At 30.9% G+C, this 25636-nt stretch overlaps 4 protein-coding genes and 1 pseudogene across 4 annotated transcripts; 4 read left to right on the forward strand and 1 right to left on the reverse strand.

The window, feature by feature from the left end:
- The first annotated feature begins 1413 nt into the window (after positions 1–1413).
- LOC125811078 (stress-induced protein KIN2-like) lies at positions 1414–2531 on the forward strand. The gene is made up of 3 exons (XM_049490571.1): positions 1414–1678; positions 2015–2083; positions 2210–2531. The coding sequence occupies exons 1-3, from the start codon at positions 1622–1624 to the stop codon at positions 2282–2284; spliced, it is 201 nt and encodes a 66-aa protein (XP_049346528.1). The 5' UTR covers positions 1414–1621; the 3' UTR covers positions 2285–2531.
- Positions 2532–4143: 1612 nt separating this feature from the next.
- On the forward strand, positions 4144–4690 carry LOC125811079 (stress-induced protein KIN2-like). Its single transcript, XM_049490572.1, has 3 exons — positions 4144–4200; positions 4422–4490; positions 4616–4690. The coding sequence occupies exons 1-3, from the start codon at positions 4144–4146 to the stop codon at positions 4688–4690; spliced, it is 201 nt and encodes a 66-aa protein (XP_049346529.1).
- Positions 4691–6391: 1701 nt separating this feature from the next.
- On the forward strand, positions 6392–8596 carry LOC125810926 (pentatricopeptide repeat-containing protein At3g02490, mitochondrial-like). The gene has a single exon (XM_049490428.1). The coding sequence runs from the start codon at positions 6536–6538 to the stop codon at positions 8489–8491; it is 1956 nt and encodes a 651-aa protein (XP_049346385.1). The 5' UTR covers positions 6392–6535; the 3' UTR covers positions 8492–8596.
- Positions 8597–17049: 8453 nt separating this feature from the next.
- Positions 17050–20392, forward strand: LOC125811090 (protein NSP-INTERACTING KINASE 1-like). Its single transcript, XM_049490583.1, has 11 exons — positions 17050–17342; positions 17438–17570; positions 17666–17737; positions 17825–17968; positions 18079–18150; positions 18237–18296; positions 18380–18477; positions 18592–18738; positions 18829–19170; positions 19259–19638; positions 19817–20392. The coding sequence occupies exons 1-11, from the start codon at positions 17234–17236 to the stop codon at positions 20138–20140; spliced, it is 1881 nt and encodes a 626-aa protein (XP_049346540.1). The 5' UTR covers positions 17050–17233; the 3' UTR covers positions 20141–20392.
- A 2377-nt stretch (positions 20393–22769) lies between these two features.
- Positions 22770–22999, reverse strand: LOC125811124 (uncharacterized; annotated as a pseudogene).
- Between the last annotated feature and the right edge of the window lie 2637 nt (positions 23000–25636).

Below are 25636 nucleotides of genomic sequence, written 5' to 3' on the forward strand. Positions count from 1 at the left end.
GATGATATGATTACAATTTTGTTTATTTAAATTTTTTTAAACAATTTTAACTTATCGAAGTTAACTTTTATAAATTCTTTCAGGCGAAAATAAAGTACTAACAATTAAAAAAAATTCTTTTAAAATCCAACAAAGAATTATAGTTATACTATATTATATGATTATAAAGTTAGTGTGATCAGTCGCAAACTAATTTTATTTTTTTTAAAAAAAAAAACACATATCAGCAGCACATTGTTCATCATCCTGAAAATTTTATTGATCATACTTGCTAAAAAGATGATGGTACATACCCCAAAAAAATGCTAAAATTAAGAAAGTGAAGCCAGGTACATAGAAAAGAAAAGTAACACTTGAGAACGGAATATTTCTTGCATTTATATTTTTTTTCATGTTATATGTTAGTTAATTTATAAGCCAAAAATGACGAAGAATAAAAATGATAATCTTAAATGAGAGCCTCCATTAACAAACTATGAATTTATATATGTAAAGTAGAGGAATACAATAAAATTTCACAAACTTACAATTTAAAATTTAAATTTGAGGGTTATGAATATGAAAATTATGGGAGTTATTAATATTATTAAAAGTAGAAATTAAAGATGTGAATTATGGATAATTACTTCTTGAAATACATTAAATAATAAAAAAATACTTAAAATATTAAAAATATTGTATTTTATAATTAAGATAGGGTCAAAAAATTAGAAGAACAAAGAAATTTTTTTTTATAAAGAGCAAAAATTACAGAGGTGTGAGTCACAGATAGTAGTTACTCATTGTAAATATTAACATGTGAAGAGTTTTTGTTTTAAATGTTCTTTCACAAATAAAATAAGTATTTTACTTTTATAATAAATAATTAATTTGAATATGAGCAAGGCCAAAAGAAGAAGAAAAACGATACATGAAATTGTAGGCCATAAAAAAGTGTCACAACATCTTAATTAAATAGAAGTTTATACTATATATATAAATATAAATATAGGTGTTTATTGAAAATTTGAAGTTAGACGTTAGTAAACCATATGATAAATATTGTGACATATTGAGGTTAAAACTAAGTGCTTATAAGCACTTTTTAAATTTACTCAACCACTCTAAAAATGTTTAAAAGCTATTTTAACTTAAAAGCACTTAAAATAAGTCAATTAAATAACCTTTAGATCTAAAGATATTAATCAAAGCTCAATCAATTTGAAGCCATGGACTTCAAAAAAGAAAAAATATTAAAAGTGGGTAAGAAATATTATCATTTTTCAATATACCTGAAATCATAAATAATCTTTCAACCTCCATAAGATGGTGTGATAATATTTGTGTGAATTCTACTACTTTCAGATCCAGATTTTATTAAATATACTATTGTTATAATATACACAAAATAATTAACCTCAAAATAGACTAAGTTTATGCAACTTCTTCCCCATATTGAGGCCTGAAATATGTCTTACCCTTCGACCAAGATTAACAAATGTCAAGCACTGAATGGATTTCAAGATCTATAAATACCCCAATTTTTCTAAAACAATACATCAACAAGCAATTCCAACTTCTTTCAAAAATAGTTTGATTTCTGAGTTTATAACACTAATTGCTAAATTTTAATCATAAAACCATGGATAACTCTCAGAATTTGAGCTACCAAGCTGGTCAAGCCAAGGGCCAAGCCCAGGTAATCTATATGCTATAATTATTTGCACATTCACTTTTTCTTTAACATGTTTGTACATAATTGTCGAAATTAGATATTTCAATGAGTGGATTTGAAAAAAAAATAATTATCATAGCAATATGTATGACTTGAACCTACGACATATAAAAGCAATTTTCGGATCACCTTTGCGCATTTTCCTTATGTAAAAAGGGACTCAACAATTTATGTATATATAAACAAAATTATTTATAGTCTATTTGTGTTACAATTCTCAAACAAGTAGAATTCGTTCTCTATATAATGATTATGTACCTTTGCCCATAGTGACACTTAATATATATTGTTATATGACAGGAAAAGAGTAACCAAATGATGGACAGGGCTGCCAATGCTGCACAGTCTGCTAAGGAATCATTACAAGAGGTTTGGTCCACTGAAATTTCATTATATATGTACATGTCAGTAAAGTTTTATTCTTATATATTTTTAGCTATTCTTAAGATTAAAAAAAAAATGTGTTTGTGTTATATTTGATTGATAATTTTGTAGGCGGGACAACAAGTGCAGGCCAAGGCACAAGGAGCGGCAGATGCAGTTAAAAATGCTACTGGCTTAAACAAATGAAATTCTGATCTCCATTGCAGAGCCAGATGGGCTTATTTTTTTTAATCCCCTCTAAAATAATTAGAAATTTTGTTGTTATTTCAAATTAGGAAAGCAATTTCTCTTATTTGGGATTTTAGTATTCTTGAGAGGATTCTTATTTCTGAATTAAAGAAGAAAAAGAAAAGGTTGTGTATAGGTAACATTGTCACAACTTTCTTAATTTCTTCTTTCTTTTAATCTAATAAAAGTGTTTGATTTTGTTGAATCTCCAAATTTTGGATTGCTGAGATAATATGGTTATAACTTTGTTGTTTTAATTTTTTTAATGCTTTAATTTATCGAAATTAAATTTTATCAATCTTTTCAGCTATAAAGTTTAGGTTAGACATTCAAATTGAAACGCAATTTGTCTCCTATTAAATTAAATTATGAAAAGGCTAAATATACGAATGATTAATCAAAGTTCAGTCAATTTGAAGTTTTGAACATCAGAAAATGAAAGAATATTAAATATTTGGATAAAAAATATCATTATATCGCAATATATATGAAATAATTAATGTAGAATATTTCAACCATTATCAAACCTTGCTCTCATCACTTTATCGTATAAAGATAATTAGAGTTCCCCTTTATATCAAACAAGTTTTTTTTCCAATAGTAATTTTTCTTTCTAGAAAACTGTTTTTCAATTCTTCAAACATTGAGTAAATGTAGATTCTTTTTAGTTGCAACTTCAACACCATATTAAAAAAAATGTTTTTTAAGTTTTGCAAATATTTTAAATTACGTTAAAATGCTTTTCATTTTTGCAAAATAAATTAATACTTGAAATTTGATATATTTGGATTGAACACTATAAAGAATCACTAGAATAGTTTTAGCACTCAACTATTTTAAAAGGTTATTTGACAAATTTAATTAGCTATATATGACGTGAAGTGCTTTTATAAAGAGAAAAAGTTAAAAGAGGTATAAATTATTACTCATTATAAATATTGACATGTGAAAAGTTTTTTTTATAAATATTTTTTCATTAATAAAATAATTATTTATAATAAATTAAGTAATTTATTTTTATATAATCCAATAGCTCTATAGCATATGTAGAAACTACTAACAATATCCTATCAATGGTCACTGGAGAGAGGAGACGCTACTAGAACAGGACAATTTTATTTTTTTTAATGCAATTGGATTAGTTCCTAACCCAAATGTAAGAATTAGTTAATTTGAATATGAGAAAGGCCGAAAGAACAAAAAAGAATAATGCAGTTGAAAGCCTTAGAAAAATATTACATCATTTTATTTATATATAACTTTATATATTATATATATATTGAAAATTTGAAGTTAGACATTCCTAAATCACGGAATTTGTCTCCTATTAAATTATGGAAGGACTAGATATATAAATAATTAATCAAAGTTTAATCAATTTGAAGTCTTGCACATCAGAAAATGAAAAAATATTAAACATTTGGATATGTTATATTATCATATTACAATATACACACACAAAACAAACCTCTCTATCTCCATAAAATAGTACTAATAAAATTTGTGTGTGTGTGTTTTTTTTTTTTTTTATCATTTTCAGATCCATATTTCATTGAATATATTTTTGTTGTAATATACACAAAATAATTAACCTCAAAATAAACTAAGTTTATGCAACTTCTTCCCCATATTGAGGCCTAGATGTCTTACCCTTCAACCAAAATTAACAAATGTCAAGCACTGAATGGATTTCAAGATCTATAAATACCCCAAACTTTCTAAAACAAGTACATCAACAAGCAATTTTAAGTTCTTTGAAAAATAGTTTAATTTTTCTGAGTTTGTAACACTAGTTACTCAATTTTAATCACAAAATCATGGATAACTCCCAGAATTTGAGCTACCAAGCTGGTCAAGCCAAGGGTCAAGCCCAGGTAATCTATATGCTATAAATATTTACACATTTACTTTTTCATTAGCATACTTGTAGATAATTGCAAAAAATATAAATTTTTATGAGTGAGTTTGAAGAGAGAAAAAAAGAAGAAGATTGCCATATCAACATGTATGACTCAAACAAGTAGAATTCATTCTCTATGTTTGGATCGTGTAGCTTTGTCTCTGATGACACGTGATATATATTATTATGTGATAGGAAAAAGGTAATCACATGATGAACAGTGCTGCCAATATTGCACAGTCTGCTAAGGAATCACTTCAAGAGGTTTGATCATTAATATATCGTTATATATATACACATCACTAAAGTCTTATTCTTATAATTTATTTAGCTATTCATAAGATCAAAAAGTAATGTGTTTGTGTTATATTTGATTGATAATTTTGTAGGCGGGACAACAAGTGCAGGCCAAAGCACAAGGAGCGGCAGAGGCAGTTAAAAATGCCACTGGCTTGAACAAATGAAATCCTAATTTCAATTGCAGCCATATTGGCTCTTTTTCTAAATCCCCTCTAAAATAATTTGAAATTTTATTGTTATTTCAAATTAGGAAAGCAATTTTTCTTATTTAGGATTGAGTATTTTTTTTAGAGGATTCTTATTTGTGAATTAAAGAAGAATAAAAAAAAAGTTGTGTATAGGTCACATTGCCACAACTTTCTTAGTATTTCTTTTCTTCTTTTAATTTAATAAAAGTGTTTAATTTTGTTGAATCTCTAAACTTTTCAATTCCGAGATGATATGATAATAATTTTATTGTTTTAATTTATTTAATGCTTTCAATTTATCGAAGTCAAATTTTATCAATCTTTCAAGCTACATCGCATCAAAGAAATATAATTTAGCTCCTAAATTTTAAGTTAGACGTTCATGAATCATGTGATAATATTGAAAATTAAAATGCAATTTGTCTCCTAAATTATGGAAAGACTAGATATAAGATGATTAATCAAAGTTCAATTAAATTAAAGTTTTGGACACCAAAAAATGAAAAAATATTTAATATTTTGGATTAAAAAAATATTATCATATCGTAATGTACATGAAATAATTAATATAGAATATTTCAACAATTATCAAACCTTGCTCACATCATATTGTAGCATAAAGATAACTAAAGTTTCCTTTTATGTCAAACAAGTGTTTTTTTTTCGAAGGTAATTTTTTCTTTCTAAAATTCTGTTTTTAATTCTACAAACATTGGGTGAATGTATTTTTTAAAGTTGCAACTTCAACACCATTTTTAAAATTGTTTTTTAAATTTTGCAATTATTTTAAGTTACCTAAAAAGTGCTTTTCATATTTGCAAAATAAATACTACAAAGCTAATATCCTTTACATCGATGGTTAACTTATCCATGGTCAATTTTTACAAACTCTATTTGTTAATAAGAAATAATGTATTTCAACCGAAATAATTTGTTTTGGTAGCATTTTTTTGTAAAATTATTTATTTCTATTTTTTATAACGAGCATGAACGCTAAGATTATAATTGATGAAAAGCTTGTTAGCACACAATTATATCAGCTTAAATGAAAAAAAAGAAATGGAAGAATTGATATTTCTGATTTTAAAAAATATCCGAATAACAAAATCAGGATCAAAGCAAAATATAATTCAATAATTTTATACAATAATTTCTTGATAATTGTTTGAATGGTTTGAAGCCATAAAAATCATTACTAATAAAACATTAGAATTTGCATGTGGACTTATGCATAGTTGAAAAATCAAAGGAAAGAGAAAAAAAAATGCATTTTCTTATGTTTACTTGAATGAAAATCTGAAATTGTACATAAATAAGACTTTATTATAAATTAGAATAATTCATATAAGCTTTTGGGTAAATGTTTATCAAAATTGATTAATAATTTACACTCTCATTTGTATTATTAATAAAATAATTTGCGTTGATCTAACTCAATAATAAGTGACAAAATTAATCGACATAACTCATTTAAAAGTAAAATTATTATAAAATCAAATTTGATAGGATGTCTCTAAATTATACTTGTATTAAAATATCGGTAAAAATTGTTAACGTTGGTATTTGTATATATGTGTCGATTTCCAATTTAAAAGAAATCAATTTTCTAGGACCATAACCCTAATTAATCCAAATCTAAAAAACAACATTTCGGATCTTGGATACACTCCATTTGACCCGAATCTGTTCGAACTCATTCCATCTGAGTTTTCTCTTCTCATCCCTAAAACCCTACCAAAATCCTCTTTGTTCATTCCCAAAAAACCAGCCGAAACTCTCTTCAGTTTTGATCAATTAAGCAATCGGAATCTACCAAGAAGAATGCGAAATCAACAGCGATGGCTTCTCCTTCTTCTCCGGCACCATTCTCTAGCTCAGCCTCACATTTCCAGGCACCTCATCAATCAATCTCCGTTTCAGGTAAATCGATCTGTTAGTTCTATCGCTTCTTCAACTATCTACTCACGTGCATCTCACATGCTCCCTTACCAATCACTCACCGTTCGTAGTTTCTCCACATCTGAATTGGCTGTCGAACCCAAAGATTCAGATCAAATCGCTGTATTAACTGGTATTTTCTCTAAACCAAACCGGAGTAATGAAGAAATTAAGCTTGATTTAGTGTCTAATAATGTTACTGTCACGCATGATTTGGTTATAAGGGCGTTAAGGAGCTTTAATACCGCCCCTGATGCGGCACGTAAGTTTTTTAACTGGGTTAAGGAGAATGAGAGCGATAGGTTGAGTTCAAAGGTGTATAATTATATGTTGGGGATATTGGGGTCTAATGGGTTTGTCAAGGAGTTTTGGATTATGGTTGAAATCATGAAAAGTAAAGGGTATGGAGTGTCCAGGGGTACGTTTAATCGGGCTATTGAGAGATTTGAGAAGGAGAAGCTGAGCGGCAACCTGGAGAAGCTAAAAAAGTTGTATAGTTCTGAGCTGGCCAACAATTCGAGTGAGGAAGTTTGTTCTAGGGTTTGCAAATTGATTCGAGGAAATGTATGGGGAGATGATGTGGAAAAGCAGCTGCGAGAGTCAAAATTCGAGTTCTCGAGTGAATTGATCAGTATGGTTTTAGAGAAGCTTGAATGTGAAACTAATAAGGCTTTGATATACTTTAGGTGGATTGAAGAGAGTGGTCTATTTAAACACAATGAGCAGACATTTAATGCTATCGCAAGGGTCTTAGGTAGGGAAGAGTTCTGTGAGAAGTTCTGGAAGTTAGTTGATGAAATGAGAACTGCAGGATTTGAAATGGAAAAAGAAACATATATTAGGGTTCTGGATAACTTTGTTAAGAGGAAAATGATTAAGGATGCCGCAGACTTATATGAGTTTGCAATGGTTGGCATAAACAAGCCATCCTCGGAGGACTGCACTTTTCTATTGAAGAAAATAGTTGTTAGCAAGGAGCTTGATTTGGAATTGTTCTCAAAAGTTTTAAGGGTCTTCACAGAAAGTGGCAATTCATTGACTAGTGCTAACCTCGATGCCATTCTCAAGTCTTTGACCAGTGTTGATAGATTTGGCGAATGTAACAAGATATTGAAAGCAATGGGGGATGCTGGTTTCACACCTAGTCATAATCAGCAGAGGAAAATTGCTTTTAATTTGGGTAGTGGTGGGAAGGATAAGGAATCCAATGAGTTTATGAATTATATAGAATCAACTGTCTCTACTCCAAATTCTAAAACATGGACATCTTTAATTGAAGGATACTGTGAAGCGGGTGATCTGGCTAAAGCTTCAGAAGCATTTGAAATGATGATCGAAAAGGAAGGGTCATCCCATGCTGGGTATGCTTTAGAGCTCTTAGTGTCCTTGCACTGCCGCAAGAGAAGAGCGATTCATGCATTCAATCTTGTTGAGAAGATGGTCAATGAGAAAGAACTACATGTGTGGCATACCACATATAAGTTCTTGATAGGAAAATTATTGGCCCAACGAGGTTTTGAGGAAGCTCTGGATGTTCTACATTTGATGAAAAGTCAAGATTACCCACCTTTTCTGGATCCCTTCATCAAGTACCTTTCGAAGACTGGAAGTGCTGATGATGCACTTGAATTTACTGCAGCAGTGACCCTGAAGAAACTTCCATCAACTTCTGTGTTTCTTAATTTGTTTGAAGCATACTTTAAAGCAGGAAGGCGAAGTGAAGCACAGGACTTCCTTGCAATATGTCCGAGATACATTAGGAACCATGCAGATGTTTTGAATCTTTTTTGTTCCAAGAAACCCCAGAAAGCAACTGCCACTATTCCTGTGACTGCATAGGCTCAGATGGATACGTCGTCTAGTTTTTTTGTGCTGCAACATGTTTGGACATTTTTTCCTAATGTTTTCTTATGAAAGTTTGCAACCGTCTCTGCTTTCTTTAAATATTGGGGCTTAATCCCTTAGAAACCATTTTCCAATTAGAGTTCACTTGGTGAATTTAATCGACACAATAAAACATAGTTGCATTGGACTCATCAAAGTTATGGGTGAACACTTCATCATGTTACCTTCATAAAAGTTACTGACTCCACTGAGTTGTTCATTTTATGGTTCTCTGAGTAGGCTTGAGGAAAAAGGGACCTGTAATTGGTCTAGTCTATTGGATCCATCATACATATTGTCTTAATTCTGACTTTACTGGATTATGTAAACTACCTTGGAGAATTTCATGTTCCTTCAACTCGTAGCCATGCTCTTAAAGTTAAATGTCTGTTGAAGTTTATTATTGTCTTCACTTTGTAAATTTTTGTTTGATGACCTTGGAGAATTTCATGATTACAAGGGTTTGCTATTTCAATTGAATCCAACTCTGAAGTTTTTCATTTCTTTCATCTCTAGATACTTTTGGATCACTGCAATTATTGTGCTACATTAACAAACCCAAGTTTTTGTTGGCCCTATTCTTATAATTCATCTAAATTTTTTTTGTTCCAACATGGGAATGTCTATTTGGTCCATCTTGAAGAGGAATATGATAAAAATCTTAGTTCTTCTCTGCTATTGCACATGTCTCTTCTTCGAACATAACTGCTTCAGCGAGGGGTATTTTTGTCTTTCCATGTGTATCTACAAGTGCCCTTTGTTGCGTTGCTTGATTTCATCGGAATTTCTCAGCTTGAGCTTCTCCTCATCCCCTGCATGAAGCTTTTCTGTAGTGGCTTTGGAAATGGGCTTCTGGGCTTGGTGTAATAATTTATTTTCCTTTCTTTGGTAGGAATGGCACCAGGTATCCGCTTGTGATGACACTGTTTAAAACATGGCCCATTTTATAACTTATTTGAAGTTTAGCCATACTTCACAGTTTACAACCTCCCCCGCTTCTTCTTCTGAAGTTATAACTTCAAACCCATCTTTACAACTTTGATTCTGAGGCGACTAAATTTAAAACGTTGTAAATTTAGGCTATTCAGGGAATACTATTTCGTGTTTTCTCCTTGGGTCAATTATCAAAGAGAGATGGCGTCAGTTGACATTTATAGCCATGTTGATGACTTATTCTACTATTATACTCATTGGTTCGACTAATTTAGATATACATTATGTTGGACCCATTAAAAGAGAACATTCTTTACTATAAGTTTATTTGTTTTCAAAGTCATTAAAATTCGAGATCTCTAATTTCATCCTTTGTTTTTTAATGTGTCGCATATTCACTTGAACATTATTTTTCCCTCTAAATTGGAGACGTCATCATTATTTCACTATTCTAAGTTCATGAATCTCGTGATATTTCTAAGGAACTTTAGACTACTTTGTGGTCTTCTGTACCGGTATTTCACATTACAGAAGAAATTAAAGTCCCCACCAACATGAGTTGTACAAGAAAAAGAAAAAAATATTAATCAGCAGTTAAAAAGAAGGGAAGAAAAAGATTTTTAATATATAGAAATAGTAGTAGTATTTGTTTGTTGGATAAAGGTGGACAGAGATTGAGATTAGTCTATACACCGCATTAAAGATGTTTGGGAGTATTGTACCAAGAAGGAAAATGATGCATCAATACTCTACCAGACAAATCTCCTTATGGACCTTATTGTCACTTTGTGCCTTTTTTCTATTTTCCTTCTTTAAATTATTATAGTGTACTCAAGATATTGCTATTAAAATTTGAATTTAATTACCTTGATATATTCTTTCCAATTATATATCAACTTATTTACATAGACAATTTTTTCCCATTCTGATTCTAGTTGGGAGTGAATGGGACATTTCAATGAGCAAAACGCGATGAGAATGACCTAACAAAACATATTAATGAATTTTGTTCTTTTTTCATCTCATCAATATTTCAAATATATATTTGAGCTGCGTATATTAATACTTTATAGTGTAATTTAATTTATATACAAGAATATATGACGGTGAAAATAAATCTCAGTTGGAGGCTTCTATTTGTCATATTACAAATGGAGTTTTGGAATTTAGCTTCACAAATTTGTAGACACTAGACAAGTGAGGTTCTTACACTACATAAGACAATTTTGTCACCAACTTGTCATGATTAATAGCTGTTACATTTACCTACTCCTCCACCTTTGCTACTATTATTTGGAACATTTAGGGCAAAGTAAGTTTAATTAAGAATATTAAAGATGCAATTTTCTAGCCAAGTTTAGTTTAGTATACAAGACCAATCCCCTATAAGGTGAATTGCTTGTAGTACCTCTTCTCTAATACAGAAAATTTAATTTAGTGGGACATATCCTTTCGTTTATTCATTACTCATCTAATTAATTATTAATATATATACTTTGGTCTAAACATACACTGATTTTTTTTTTGAGTAATAATTTTCAGCAGAAATATAATTGAGCACCACATGAGGTATTAAGTTAAACTCATTGATCTTGAAGTTTGTTAGCAAATTAATTTTAGTAGTAAGATAAAAGTGATATTTGTCCTAATTTCGATCTCTATCTTATATTTAATTAAAGACATCAATTTATTATTTTTATTGATGCTTTCATTTTCTTTTTGTTGGTGAAACATCAACAAATAAAGGAAGAGGAAAGAGCAACGACGACGATAAGCCTTTTGTGTAAGGGACATATATGTACGATTTTGTGTAAGCTAAGGGACATACACGTTTTTGTGTACCTAAAAAAACTTGAGGGACATGCATGCTTTTGCAATTTATTGGTACCATCTTAATAATTCATGTAGCTATATAGCCATCTTGGGTTGCTTGCATTTTCCGTCAATTATGAAATTTATGTACAACAGATCAAACGTGATTTGACACAAGTGGAGTCTGAAGAGAGTAAAGTGTACGTATAATTTACCCTCATCTTATGTAGGGTAGATAGACTGCTTTTGATAGATCTCGACGTGTGTGAAAAATACTAGAGTATGATTAATCAAGAAAAACATTTTCAAAACCAGTGAAGACGTGTTGGTGCCTGTGCAAATTCAAGTAATTTGAATCATGATCATCATGACTTCACCCATTAAACATATAATGTTAAGACTAATTAATCAATCTAACATAACTCTAATTATATGTTTAATTTTCTTTAGTTTGTCAGTTGTTTCTTTATTTACGTCTTGTATTCAAAAAACAGAAGAAGGGAATTTAAGGATAAAAAGATAAAGCCAAAAAGAAAAGTTCATTAATTTTGCTAAAGTGAAATTTCCACTTAGGTATGGTTCAAATTGAGAAGGCGGAAGCTTCGAAGAAGAAGGACCACTACTTACTAACGTTCCAAGCCTTTAGTTTCGGGAGATTTAGTTTTATAGCCTTTTATAAATTTATTTTTAATTTTATGTATTGTTTGAGATATTCATTTTTACTTCTAAGAAATAGAAAATGCCATTTTCTTTCCTTAAGAATATATTCGATCGACCACTTTAGTACCAAAGGCAAAAGAATTAATGAATTCGAAAATTAAAAATTAATATGAAAGCAGAGGAGTAGAAATCAGAGTGCAAGTTTTAAATTGTCTGGCGTGTAAATTTTTATATACTCATTATATCTTTTTGACAAATTATATGGTGCTATTATACATACATATTTTTGGCAGCTGAGGTGCAGCAAAGGTTACTTATATATATCGTGATTATAATTCTATTAAGTTATTGAGTTATAAACTAATGTAATTTGTGTATATAGAGTGAATAATTCTTAAGATCACAAATATAGAGTTCGGACCAAAGCTATTAGATTCGATCAAACCCGTAAAGTTTTGATCCTTAGCTTTGCCCCTGTTTTTTTTTGGTATGTGTGTACTTGAATATATATTTATATCTGATCAAACCTAGGTAATTACGTATTTGTATTTACGGATTTTTTTTAAAAAAAAATTGTTGCGATTACAAAGCCTTAACAATTTGTAATCAACACTAGTGTATATATATTAAGTGTATCACATGTATTATAATTATTTTTATTTATGGATTTTGTTCGAGATGAAGTATGTTTTGAGAAGAATATGAAAATGTTTGATTAGAATGCTAAATATAATGGTCCCAACTTTGAAGCAAGCAAGTAAGAATATAGTAGTGAACAAAGAAAGAGACAATAGATCCAGCTGTGATTCAAATTCCTCTTAATTCATATCTATTTTCCTTTTGTCGACTATATAGTATAGTATTATATGTTTTTTCTTCTTCACACGTTTAGTCAATTCATATTCCTATTGTTACAATGCTGTTGGTCCATTTCCTTGCATGTGTTTCTATCCATTTCATAAAATTGGCTCTTGCTTATACACTTCTTCTCTTCACATACACCTAATTATACCAAAAGGGAATGAATAAAACTTGCCATCAATATGCCTTTCTTAATATTATTATTTTTCTATGTTATGTCTCGTGAACCTTTTCAATATAGTACGAATTGCTAGTTTCCGTTCATAATTTTGTTAGCTTGTTTTATTGTTACATAACAAATATGGCTAGCTAGAAGCATGCATGTTATGAGGCTACAATGACACTTTTTTGCCCTCTCTTCGTTCGGGACAGGAGGGCTAGTGAACACGGGGAAGAAACAGGTGAAAAGTGTTGTTCATAATGGAAATTAAGATATCATTACTTTGCCTCTTTGTTGGACTACTAACACGAATACAATAGTCTTGGTCTCCCTGATCAGGCATAGAAACCAATTTGAATTTGAATTTGAATCTTGCTATGACAGTGATTTTCAATCGTAGGCATTTTGTTAGAAAGTTGATGTGCTAGTCAAGAATTAGGTCGAGGTGGTCTGTTTGGGTGGACTTAAAAAAAGTAACTTATAAGTCAAAAGGTAAAAGTCATAAGTAGATGGTACCCGATTTTTGACTTATTTTAAAATTATTTTGGCCCAAAAAATGAATGCTTAAAAACACTTTATAACTTTTCCAAACACTTCCAAAACTAAAAACTACTCAAAAGTCAAAAACACCTAAAAATAAATTAATCCAAACGGCACTTAATCCCATAAGAGAATGCTTTTTTTATGCCTTGAGTTTGGGTGTTAGCCACAACTCATATTCTTTCAGTAATTCTTCCCCTTGTTCATTCTTGGACGTACCCACATCTTTTCTTTAGTGTCCAAACGAAAAAAGAAAGTAAACGGTTGAAAGTATCTATTCTTTTATTGGTTCATTTAAATTTGTGATCATCACATTAGAATACAGTGTAGGTTCTCATTTTCCATTAATTAAAACAAAATTCTGACAAATAAACTATAAGGAAAAAGGAAAAACTAGAATAAATAAAAGAAATAAATTCTTTGAGTAATAGTTCTCACAGTCTGTTTGGATAATGTAGGAGGGAAAAAAAAGTAGCTAGGAAAAATGCATTATTCTTCATATTTACTTTTCCTCCACTTTCACCATGACTTCTACAACTTTTATTTTGAATCAATAGGGTAAAGTAAAGGGAAATAAAAGAAAAAAAGTGAAAAGGGTAAAAAAGAAAAGTAAAAAAATATACAAGTTTACAAACTTTAGGTTCCAATTATGTGCATGGAAGCAGACAAAAAATAAGAATCTTGATGAAAAAGAAAAACAACATAGTAAGAAAGAACAAGCAAAGTATATATATATGTACTACTACTTTAATTTGAGTACCAATTAGGTAAGGTTAACAAAAGAGTACAGTGAACTCAATTGAATTATTTTAATTATATGATATTTAATCTATTAACTTTATATTTTATTTTAGCATTATTAACATAGTAATACCTAAATCAAACGAAAAAATGTGAAAGATAGGAACATGTTTTACCCTCAGCAAATATTGACTGGTCCAATTAACGAAGCAATACGTACAAGCAGCAGTATACAAAACGATCACGTCAGCAGTGTACAGACTCCCATTACATAATTTGCACTTTCCCTTTGTTTCTTTGTTAAGAATATTAATAAGACCATTCACAAATGTCTCTAGTTTGGGGTGGGGTGGTTATTAATTATTTCCCTTCAGTATTTTAAATAAAAAGTAAGTGATAGAAAATATCTTTGCTACCAAAATAACAGATAATTTTAGTTGAACATTTATATTTTCGTATCATATGATATAAATTATGCTTTTAAAATATATCACGTTTTATGCTTAATCCTAGTTAAAGAACTTATGTTGATAAAGGCAAAAGTTCAAGTAAATACCCACAACTTAAACTTTTATGTTCAAAACTTATATATATGATCAACAAGACAAATTTTTTTCTAAACTAATGCCTAGCGAAATTATAATTAGTTCATAGAAATACTACACATTTTATGCCGCAGAACTTAATTTCTGCAAAACTTGTATCGAGCGCGAGATAAAATTTCTCTAAACTTATGTCTAGCGAAATTAGATCATAGATCAATAAAAGTAATTTGATCCACAAATTTTTATTAAATGAGTAGCAGAGACAAAAAATTTAAAATATCATATTTATGGGCAAAATCATGCAAAAACTTCTATTAAATAAAATAATGCCAAAACCAAATAATGGTTACCTAGTACCCCAAAACACACACGTTATCCTTTTGGCAACTAATATTTTCAAATATGCATATATGGAGAAAATACTCAAAAGGTGAGAAAAGTAATTTGATTATTATTGTTTAATTTTTTAAAATTGGAAAGAAAAGGAAAAGGTAAGCAAGAAAAGGAGAGATGCATGATATTGTCCACCCACAACAAATTGAAATTCTTATCAATGATGTTTAGGGAGCATGAAAGGATGGAGGTGGGCAGCTTTAGCTTTATCAACTATTATAGTACTACTTTTCTCTTTTATATAAAATATATATAAGTTTGTTTCTTTGGAATGACAGTCTCATGAAGCGTGTAAAATCATGTTATTTTTAACTACTCCAAACAACATATTATAGTGTGCTACTCCATAGTGGAATCAATTAAAGTACATTCATAATGCCCCTCTTCCCCAAGCAATCAATCATAAAAGTAGTAAAAAATGTTGTGTGGGTAAAAAAATATACTTTTACATAAACAAAGTTAACTATATATAGCTATCCATAATAATAAGTAGAAATAATGTTCTTATGAAATAATTATTTTAAGGTTGAATATATTGCCAATCCTTTATATTTGTAATTAAATTTTATTTAGACACAATTCAAATTATATTATTTTTCATTCAGTATTTAAACATAAGATAAAGTGTTTTTATGAGACATTTTTTACTCATATTTTGAAGAAGTGTTTGCGCCTGTTCACAAACCTCTAAGTTAATCACATTAAACATTCCTTCTATTTTAAATTATACACATCAACATTAATAGGAACATGTACGAGGTCTTACAACTTATTATGTCTAATGTGTATAATTGAAGTGTGTAACATATTTTAAATGATTAATGTGTCTATGAAATGGGTACTTGAGAATATACACAAAAGCTTCTTTAGAAATTTGAATCGGGAATATCTAATATGAACATTTTATCATGTGTACTTCATGTGCTCTATTGAAACACATCACACTAATTTACCTATAAATTTTAAAAATCTTGAAATATTATTTCTTATTTAAAATAGATAACGTGTTATAACATGTTAAATTACATTTGTAATAACGCAAAATATATTTATCTGGTAAAAATAATTGTTATAACCAACAAAGATACCCCTCATCATGGGCGTGGTCTAGGGTCCCTAGCCTATGTGACTGGTCAGTTCACCAAACCCATTATCAATCTCTAGCCTAATTTTCTTGAGATTCCCACATTCTTAGCCTCTTTTTAAAACAGAGAATTTTTAAAAACAGATAAGTTTTTGGGATTTTGTTGAATGGCCAAACTCAGGGAATGTTGGATTCCCTTGCAAATCCAACTCCCATAGCCATTACTTGCACTCTTACACATCCCAAATGTTTGTTCCCAATTTTTTTTATAAATAAAATATTACTACTATTGCACATAATAAAGCTCATATGATAATGACAAAAAATAACTTATTTCTAAGCCATAAGTTAGCTAGTGACTGACTCACCCATGAGGAATTTTTGGTCTTATTATAGCTGCACATTAGACTAATGCTTTTGCTTATTTGTCTTCAAAGAGTGATTTTGATTTAAGCTTAAAAGAACGGTCCATTAGAAAACTTGTCATTTCTATGTCTATACTTCAAGACAAAGTTCTTGATTAAGATAGTAGCAATTAGATTTCCATTTAGACTAATGGTAAAACTTAAAAGTATATTCTTTTTATTAATGTGGTTTTCTTAACCCCTCCCTGACGAGTTACTATCTTTGTTTCCTTGATGACTCGAAATCACAATCTTATGAAAATAGTTACTATCCAAACAACTCCCTCTAATTTGTTTTATTAATGTTTAAATTTTTTTAATATATTCTTTTCCTCACTAAGGGTCTGTGTCCCCAGTGACAGGCATGCTAAGTTCTCCTTTTTACAAAGACTGTTTTTCTTTTCTTTCCATGGAGACTGACAAGACAGTAATAAAATGATTTTCTGGCATACAAAAGCTATAGTTTTGTTCTCAATCAAAAAGACTATTAGAAGAAAGAAAATCCAATAGAGGGGTTTGTCTCTCTGGTATTCATTTGAGTTTCTGTTTCTTTCTTGAAATTTAATGGAAAAGAAAAGAGAGATAAAGGTTGCATTCTTGTATGTGGCTACATTCTTGGCTCTTTGGAGTTCTGCAGCAGGATTGCTTTCTCCTAAAGGTGTCAACTTTGAAGGTAATTAGTGTTATTTTGATAAAATTCTTCATAATGTATACTGAAAATACTAAAATTTCATCTGGGATGTTCCTCTTTTTTTTTTTTCCCCTCAGTGCAAGCTTTAATGGCCATAAAAGTTGCTTTGAAGGATCCTCATGGGGTTCTTGATAATTGGGATAGTACTTCTGTTGATCCATGTAGTTGGGCTATGGTTACTTGTTCTTCTGAGAGTTTGGTTATTGGCTTGTAAGTATTTCTTGCAAAGATGAAATCTTTTTCTTTGTTTGTGTCTTTGCAATTCAAAAGTTGAATTATTTTTTTTACCTTTCTGTATTATGCAGAGGGGCACCAAGCCAGAATCTGTCTGGTACTTTTTCTCCTAGCATTGGCAATTTGACAAATCTTCAGATTATGTGAGTTACTAAAATCAGTGATTTCAACCTTTCTTGATTGTTTCTGTTACTTTCTTGAATAACCATTTTTTTTTTCTTTTGAAACAGATTGCTGCAGAATAACAATATAACAGGACCAATCCCAAAAGAAATTGGAAGGCTCTCCAAACTTCAGACTCTTGATCTTTCTGATAACTTCTTCACTGGTGATATTCCTGTTTCTTTGGGACACTTGAGTGACCTCAAGTACATGTAAGAATCTTAACAGAGAGCCAATTCTCATACTAAACTTCAATTTTTATGCTTCATTTTTCTATCTTCCAACAGTTCCAATATCAGTTTCCCTATAATAATTTGTTCAGGAGGCTCAACAATAACAGTCTATCAGGAGAAATTCCAGTCTCATTAGCCAACATGTCACAGCTTACTCTAGTGTAAATCCTTATTGCTTTACTTATCTTTTTCCTTTTATCCTTTTCAAAACTTGAGATTGATTTTGGTATTTAACCTTTTGATTCAGGGACTTATCCTTCAATAACTTGAGTGGACCGGTACCTAGGTTCCCTGCTAAGAAATTCAAGTAAGCTAATTAACAGTTTATTCATGTCTTGTTAATAGAAAGCTGGAATGTTAAGAATAATTTATGTTGTTCTGTGATTGTAGCATTGTTGGAAATCCATTGATCTGCGAGACGGGGTCTGAGCCAGACTGCTATGGAATGCAATTGCTGCCAATGTCAATGACATTGAATGGTTCAGAATGTATGCATTATAGAATGTCATTTTCCAAATCTAACCATTTTTTCTTACCTGTAATTTCTGATTTTGCATTTCTTCTGTTTCACCTCACTTTATTGCTCCGTGTTTGTTATCCAGCTTCGCCTTCTGGGAAGCAAAAAGGTCATAAAATCGCGCTTGTATTTGGCTCGACTCTTGGTTGCATTTTTTTGCTCGTTCTTGGAATTGGACTCTTTCTATGGTCAAGGCATAGACACAATCAACAAGCCTTTTTTGATGTTAAAGGTTGGTCATCTGTTCTAAACTCAAGCTCAATGTTCTCATGAAAGTTATGATCATTGCTTCATACTCATTTGTATAATTTGCTATTATTAGATCGGCATCATGAAGAAGTTTCCCTTGGAAATTTAAGAAGATTTCAATTCAAGGATCTCCAAATTGCAACCAACAACTTCAGCAACAAAAACATTTTAGGAAAAGGTGGTTTTGGTAATGTTTATAAAGGCCATCTCCCAGACGGTACTCCTGTGGCTGTTAAGAGGCTAAATGATGGCAATGCAATTGGTGGTGAGAAACAATTCCAAACAGAAGTCGAAATGATAAGCTTAGCAGTGCATCGTAACCTCCTCAGGCTCTATGGATTTTGTATGACACAGTCGGAGAAGCTTTTGGTTTACCCTTTTATGTCCAATGGTAGTGTAGCTTTGCGTCTAAGAGGTAAAAAAAACATATGAAATTAGCAAAGTGGCATTTCAGATATCTTATTTGTCTTTTGCTGAAATATAGTCCATGTTACTTTCTATAGTAAAACCTGTGTTGGATTGGGGAACAAGGAAGCGAATTGCTATAGGAGCTGCTCGAGGACTGTTATATCTTCACGAACAATGTGATCCAAAGATAATTCATAGAGATGTTAAAGCAGCAAATATATTGCTTGATGACTTTTGTGAGGCGGTTGTGGGAGATTTTGGGCTGGCAAAGCTTTTGGATCACCAGGATTCACATGTCACAACTGCTGTGCGCGGTACAGTAGGGCATATAGCCCCTGAATACCTGTCAACAGGACAATCATCTGAGAAAACAGATGTGTTTGGATTTGGGATCCTTCTACTTGAGCTGATCACAGGAATGAGAGCTATAGAATTTGGAAAAGCAGCTAACCAAAAGGGAGTAATGCTTGATTGGGTAAGTATCAATTTGACAAGCCTCAAATAAGTTTAACACTTTCTATATTTGAAAACTATTTAACTTTAGACTTCTCATTTTACCCTTAACAACATGCTCTTATAGTCAGATGGCATGTTTTGCGACATTGTATATATCCTGTAAAGTGTAACATTTGGTTTACATTACATTATATCAGGTTAGGAAAATTCATCAAGAGAAGAAACTTGATGTCCTTGTTGATAAAGATTTGAGAACCAACTATGATCGAATCGAGCTAGAGGAAATGGTTCAAGTTGCTCTGCTTTGCACACAATATCTTCCAGGACACAGACCAAAAATGTCTGAAATCGTTCGAATGCTTGAAGGTGATGGACTTGCAGAGAGGTGGGAAGCATCCCAAAAATTTGATGGTAGTAACAAGTACAAAACTAAAGAGCTATCCTCATCCGAGAGATTTTCAGATCTCACCGATGATTCTTTGTTACTTGTACAAGCCATGGAGCTGTCTGGTCCTAGGTGAGCAAGTTAATTACACATATTTATAACTACAAAACGTAAAATTTCACACGTAGAGAGGTAATTTATTAAACTATGTGGTAATGTATAGTAATGAACCATCAAAGATTCAAAGAACTTTGATGTGTTCTGTTATTTTTTCGTTTCTTTATTGTATATGTTCATCTAATTTCAATCGAGAGTTCGATTTTTTTCACCTGTATTTGTAGTTTAGACAATGTTGTAATTTGAAAAATCTGAAATGAACTTTTAAGCATTATAGTGTGCTTTTTACGTCATTTGACTTAGTAATTAGTAGTACTAATTAGCATGCCATAATAATGATTAGCAACGCCTATTGAAGATGTAATGGAATTGCTGGTGGAGAAGCTAATGATTTTTGAAGCTTATTCTTTAAGAAAAAGTTGCTAGCTACCTAAGGTAGAACTATAGTTTATATTTTAGTGCAACGCACGAAGCCACACTAAAGACATAATAGATGTAAATATTCATAATAGCAAGGAATCCAAGAAAACACAGTGGTCCACCATAGAAATTTCTTATTGATGTATTAGCCAATCGCAAAAATGTGTTATCAAGTTGTAATAAACAAATGAAATACATAAAACTAAACAACTATCGTCTATGATAACAATGAGACCTCTCTATAACAACTATTGTCTACAATAACATTTCACTGTAACAACCAATGCCTTTTCAGAATCATTTTTTGATCTTATGTTAGGAGTCTATTACATTTTCAGTATAATAGCTTTTTTCGCAACCAATTTTTAATCTTGTGTTATATTATATGTTTTTCAATATATAAAATAATATTTTATCATAACAATTAAAAATATTGGGAGAAACAACGTCATTATATTTAATTTAGATGTATTCCATAAAAGACTAACTCCATATGGCCTATGGGTGTTTAAAATTAGAAGATACATATTGCGGTCAAAATCACATAATCACCATGACTATGAGGTTTCTTTAGGATTCAATTTGTTTAAACAAAAAAGGAAATTGTATGAAATAGAAAATTATTAATTCAAATTAAATGCTATAGCCATAGTTTATTTTAATTGTAATTCGCAGCAAACATTCCATTTTTTGCCATCTGATTCGGTATACAATTAACCATTTTCGGTATATAATTAGTCATTTTATACATTTCGATATAAGTGTATAAAATGCATTTGTGTTTGTATAAAGCGAGAGAAGAGTGTATATACAAATACAAATTCATATATTTTCATCCTATACACTTATAGTTATACAAATACAAATCTTATTATACAAATTACAATGTATAAATGAATTTATACAAAACTGAACAATTCGTATAAAATTGAATGCTTGCAGCGAACTATACAAATCAAAAGCTCCATAGCAAACATATAATATGTTATGAAGCACAATTATGCAAACTATAGATATAACATACAAATATGATTTTTATGTTTGCTATATGTGAAAGTTCCACAAAAAGGGCCTAGAATTATATAGTATTGGGCTACAAGAGAATTCAAAGCCAAAGCCCAGGTCTGGACTCAAATGGCCCATAGTACGTTCGACCCAACCAATTTCACCTCTCATTTCTCTCCAACGGCCTGCTCTCAAAAATCACACAATCAAACCCCCAAACCCCAATACTCAATGAAGCAATTAGATGCCTACGCACGCTAGACTCATTGCTTAGCTTAATCATACTCCTTTTGTCCTATATATATATATATAATTTTTTTTTTATTTTTTATTTTTTATTTTTTATTTTTTATTTTTTGTCGAATTATACACAAATTTCATAATATTAAGAGCTAAAACGTCCCGATACATCGCCTACCAATTTCGAATACATCCCTCAACGTTTTGATAAATCGCGTTTCGATTTAGTAGACATCACTCAACATCCTGATACATCACGTACTAGTTTCAAATACATCCCTCAACGTTCCGATACATCACGTCTCAATTTCGTACACATCACTCAACGTCTAGATACATCGCATAAAATAATGTATCTCATAATAGGAGACACATAAGAATTTTTTGTAATTTTTTTCAAATGATATCGGATTTTAAAGAATATGGTAAAATAAATTGTATATTTAGATAATTTTTTCTTTTTAATTTGTCCCAAAAAAATCACCTTTCTATGTTTAAATTTATTAAGTTCCCTCTTACTTTTAATTAAATAACCAAATGTGTAAAATTTATGATAGACTACAAATTTTAAAGAACTGTCTTTCTTGTAAAATTCTACTTCCAATAACATAGTGAGTAGTATAATGTGAAAGCGCTGCTGGTTAAAATAAAGTATATAGACTAAAGCAAGCGTGGAATCATTGTTTACCAACTTTGGATTATTTCAAGCCCTATACATATTTGACTATTACCACTGGTATAAATTTTCTTCATCACGCATTGAAAAAACATAGCACGAGTCACGAGGCTTGTGTAAATGTAAAAATAAAAGTTGGTACATTAATTATTTGGGTTAATATCTCAGATGATCACTCAACTATCCAGTATTTCCTCAGAAAGTCACTCACATGGTGACTTTTTAGTGAAAATTAAAAGTTGAGTGACTTTCTGAGGCAAAAGTGGATAGTTGAGTGACCATCTGATGTATTAACCCTAATTATTTGTTACTGGGCGGTGCCAGTAACGCCCAAGTCTTGCTTGGTCTCATCCTTGCCAGCACCAAAAACAGGGCCTCCTAAGCCAGCCTGTCCTCAAGTTTCTCAATTTGAATACCACATTCATCTTCACTTGAATGGAGATCCGTTCTAGGCTTCTTCTCTCCCTCTTTCTCAACTGATTCATATGTAGTTGGTGTTAAACATCCCTTTGGCTGTGCTCCTTGTTCCCCTGACATTCCTTTTTTACTCTGCTTCGTTTTAATTTACGTGATATAATTTGATTTGTTATAGAATTTAAAATAATAATAAAAAATTGTAATCTTCACAGATGTGAACAAGGAGTAATATATGTTCCTAGCTCTCAAGTGCCTATCTAACTTTGAGTAAACATGGACGCTTCAATTGTCATCATGGAATGACTGAAAAGGCTGCCACGTATCGTACATGAAACTCCATGTGCCTAATGTAGACAAGCTCCATTTGTACTACTCCATAGATATGCACTGTCGGTTAGGGGCAGACTTAGAACGTTAGGTTCATCCCAACTTCTCTTTATCAAAATTTCTGACTCTACTATTAGTATAACCATTTCATAAAATGGGACATGACCGAGTTCTGCAGGCTGTCACTCGCTGTGAAAAAATAGAAGATGAGTAATTACTTTACTTAGAGCCTGATTGACTTTAAAAAAATAAAAATTTCTCTTGGTTTTTGACCTTGTCAAACACTTCTTAACTTGTTATTTTAAGTTAATTTTTTTATATTTTTCAAACACTTTCAAAAAAGACCTACTTTTAAGCCAATCTAAAGACCTCTTAGTTTTTTTTTAACCCTTCCTAGGAGCTCCCACCCCTTTTGCTCTCTTGATGACTCGAACTCGCAACCTTAGGATTGGAAGTGAGGGGTGCTTACCATCCGAGCAACTCTCTCTCGTCAAAGACCCTCATAGTTATACTCTGTTGTTACAATGATTTTATGTTTTTTCGCTAGATTTAAGATAATTTGGACTAATTAAAAGTATTGAATGGTAGTTTTATTGTCCAAATAATTTAAATTATGTGAAATTATTATCATAATTATCTATATACATTTAAAAATCGCAATCAAATAATACTATTAATTACTTGTCGAAAGCCAGTTTGAGCAAGAGAAAGTATAGTATTTTACACGGTATCTCAATGAAAGATTTATTGAACTAATTACTCAGAAAGCTACAACTACGTATAAAGATAGCTACACATTATAACTCCTTAAAATTTTAGAGAAGAAAACAATGATGCATGTTTAACGCAAGCTTTTGAAAAGTTAAAAATGCCTATTTCTCCGAGTTTTACTATGCTGCCAGTGTCACTGGTCAACAATAAGAAGGATAATGGTCAAAACATTGGTCATTGACTGACTGACTTACTCTAGGTGTGCTGGTCATCAATTGATTTACGCAAAGCTATCGATAACTGACAAATGAAAATGCAAGTCATTTTGAGGCCAATTGAGATGAAAGGCTGGGGATGAAGATAAATACTATCTCCCCTCCCATCTTATTATATTAGTTGATCATTTCATATTAATTGTCTAACTTATTAAATTAAAAAATATTAATTAAACTTTTTCTATATTACTCTCACAATCAGTTCTTTTTCAAGTGTTCACATTTTATTTATAAAATTTCCAAGAAATTTTATAGAGAGTGAATTAGTAAAAAAAAAAATTGATCGACTAATATAAAACGGAAGGATAGCTTTTAATTTTTCATGTCTATCAACATTGTGAAGACAGCAAATCGAAATCTAATAAATGCAAAGCTAAGGATATTAGAGTAGTGGCCAGTAATGTTTGGGGTTAGGAAGGCCATTATATTGTCAAGTTTTTGATTGCGGCTTTACCTTTCAACTGGGCCCAAAATCCATGTGAATTAGTCCCTGACTTCTAACCCACTAAAACTTGTGGTTAAGGGTGGATCTCAATCCAGTTCCAATTGGCAGCAACCCATTGGGTGAAATTCTTACACAAAACCCTCATCTGACTCAGCTTTACTAATTGTGTTAATGTCTGACTGAGCAGCAGCCACGAGGTCTCTCAACAGAATACATTTTTGGGTTTATCCTAAACAATAGTATGAGTATTTGAAAGGACAAGAAAAATGAATAAGTTGACGCTGACGTTTTTTTTCCTGTGCATTAGGAATTGGTAACAGAACACACGTACGTAGCATTTGTAGTCGGTATCCTGGGAATGTGCTCTCAAAATAATTTGAATTAAACTTCTCTCGTAAAAAAAAAAAAAAAGTTGTAAAGTTTAAGAAGAATTATAACTGGACTACAAAATCAATTCTCTTTAATAAATAAATAAGTGTGCATTACTGACTATTTCGAATTCAAGAATGACAACTTCCATGTAACACTAAACAGAACTTTTTCACACGTAAAAAATTCAATCTCTAGAACAATGTTTTGAAGAAGAAAAATAAACGGGTGCTATGACTATTTTTCAATTATTTTATATTAATTAGCAGTCTTAAAAGTGGCTACCACTATTAAGATCTCCTTCCAAATATGATCGAAACACTTAGTCATGGGTGGTGTTTGAGGAGACAAGGTGCTGCTAAATGCTAATGGTGGAAGAAGTGAGTGGAGAGGATTTGCACAAATAATTAACGGAGGATAAAATTAATCCATTTCACATAGTAATAAGGCAAAATTGAACCTTATCCCTTCCGAAGATCGGATGGCTTTTAAAAGTAAAAAGGGAAATCAAGAATCCACCTTTCAGTTTCAAACTTTTCGAAATGGATGTCTCATTCCTTAAATGATACTTCCTCCGTCCACTTTTATTTGTCATGTTACGTTTTTTCAAAAGTCAAATTAGATTACATT

This window comes from Solanum verrucosum, unplaced genomic scaffold (assembly GCF_900185275.1).
Source record: "Solanum verrucosum unplaced genomic scaffold, falcon-dt-bn FXZP01000032.1, whole genome shotgun sequence".
Taxonomy (NCBI): domain Eukaryota; kingdom Viridiplantae; phylum Streptophyta; class Magnoliopsida; order Solanales; family Solanaceae; genus Solanum; species Solanum verrucosum.

What these genes read in the sequence shown, in the direction of transcription:
- LOC125811078 (XM_049490571.1), top strand. Translation starts at nt 1,622, where the DNA reads ATGGATAACTCTCAGAATTTGAGCTACCAAGCTGGTCAAGCCAAGGGC. An exon ending in AAGCCAAGGGCCAAGCCCAG is followed by an intron (nt 1,679 to 2,014) that starts GTAATCTATATG and finishes GTTATATGACAG; the next exon opens with GAAAAGAGTAACCAAATGAT. An exon ending in CTAAGGAATCATTACAAGAG is followed by an intron (nt 2,084 to 2,209) that starts GTTTGGTCCACT and finishes ATAATTTTGTAG; the next exon opens with GCGGGACAACAAGTGCAGGC.
- LOC125811079 (XM_049490572.1), top strand. Translation starts at nt 4,144, where the DNA reads ATGGATAACTCCCAGAATTTGAGCTACCAAGCTGGTCAAGCCAAGGGT. An exon ending in AAGCCAAGGGTCAAGCCCAG is followed by an intron (nt 4,201 to 4,421) that starts GTAATCTATATG and finishes ATTATGTGATAG; the next exon opens with GAAAAAGGTAATCACATGAT. An exon ending in CTAAGGAATCACTTCAAGAG is followed by an intron (nt 4,491 to 4,615) that starts GTTTGATCATTA and finishes ATAATTTTGTAG; the next exon opens with GCGGGACAACAAGTGCAGGC.
- LOC125810926 (XM_049490428.1), top strand. Translation starts at nt 6,536, where the DNA reads ATGCGAAATCAACAGCGATGGCTTCTCCTTCTTCTCCGGCACCATTCT.
- LOC125811090 (XM_049490583.1), top strand. Translation starts at nt 17,234, where the DNA reads ATGGAAAAGAAAAGAGAGATAAAGGTTGCATTCTTGTATGTGGCTACA. An exon ending in TAAAGGTGTCAACTTTGAAG is followed by an intron (nt 17,343 to 17,437) that starts GTAATTAGTGTT and finishes TTTTCCCCTCAG; the next exon opens with TGCAAGCTTTAATGGCCATA. An exon ending in GACATTGAATGGTTCAGAAT is followed by an intron (nt 18,478 to 18,591) that starts GTATGCATTATA and finishes TTTGTTATCCAG; the next exon opens with CTTCGCCTTCTGGGAAGCAA.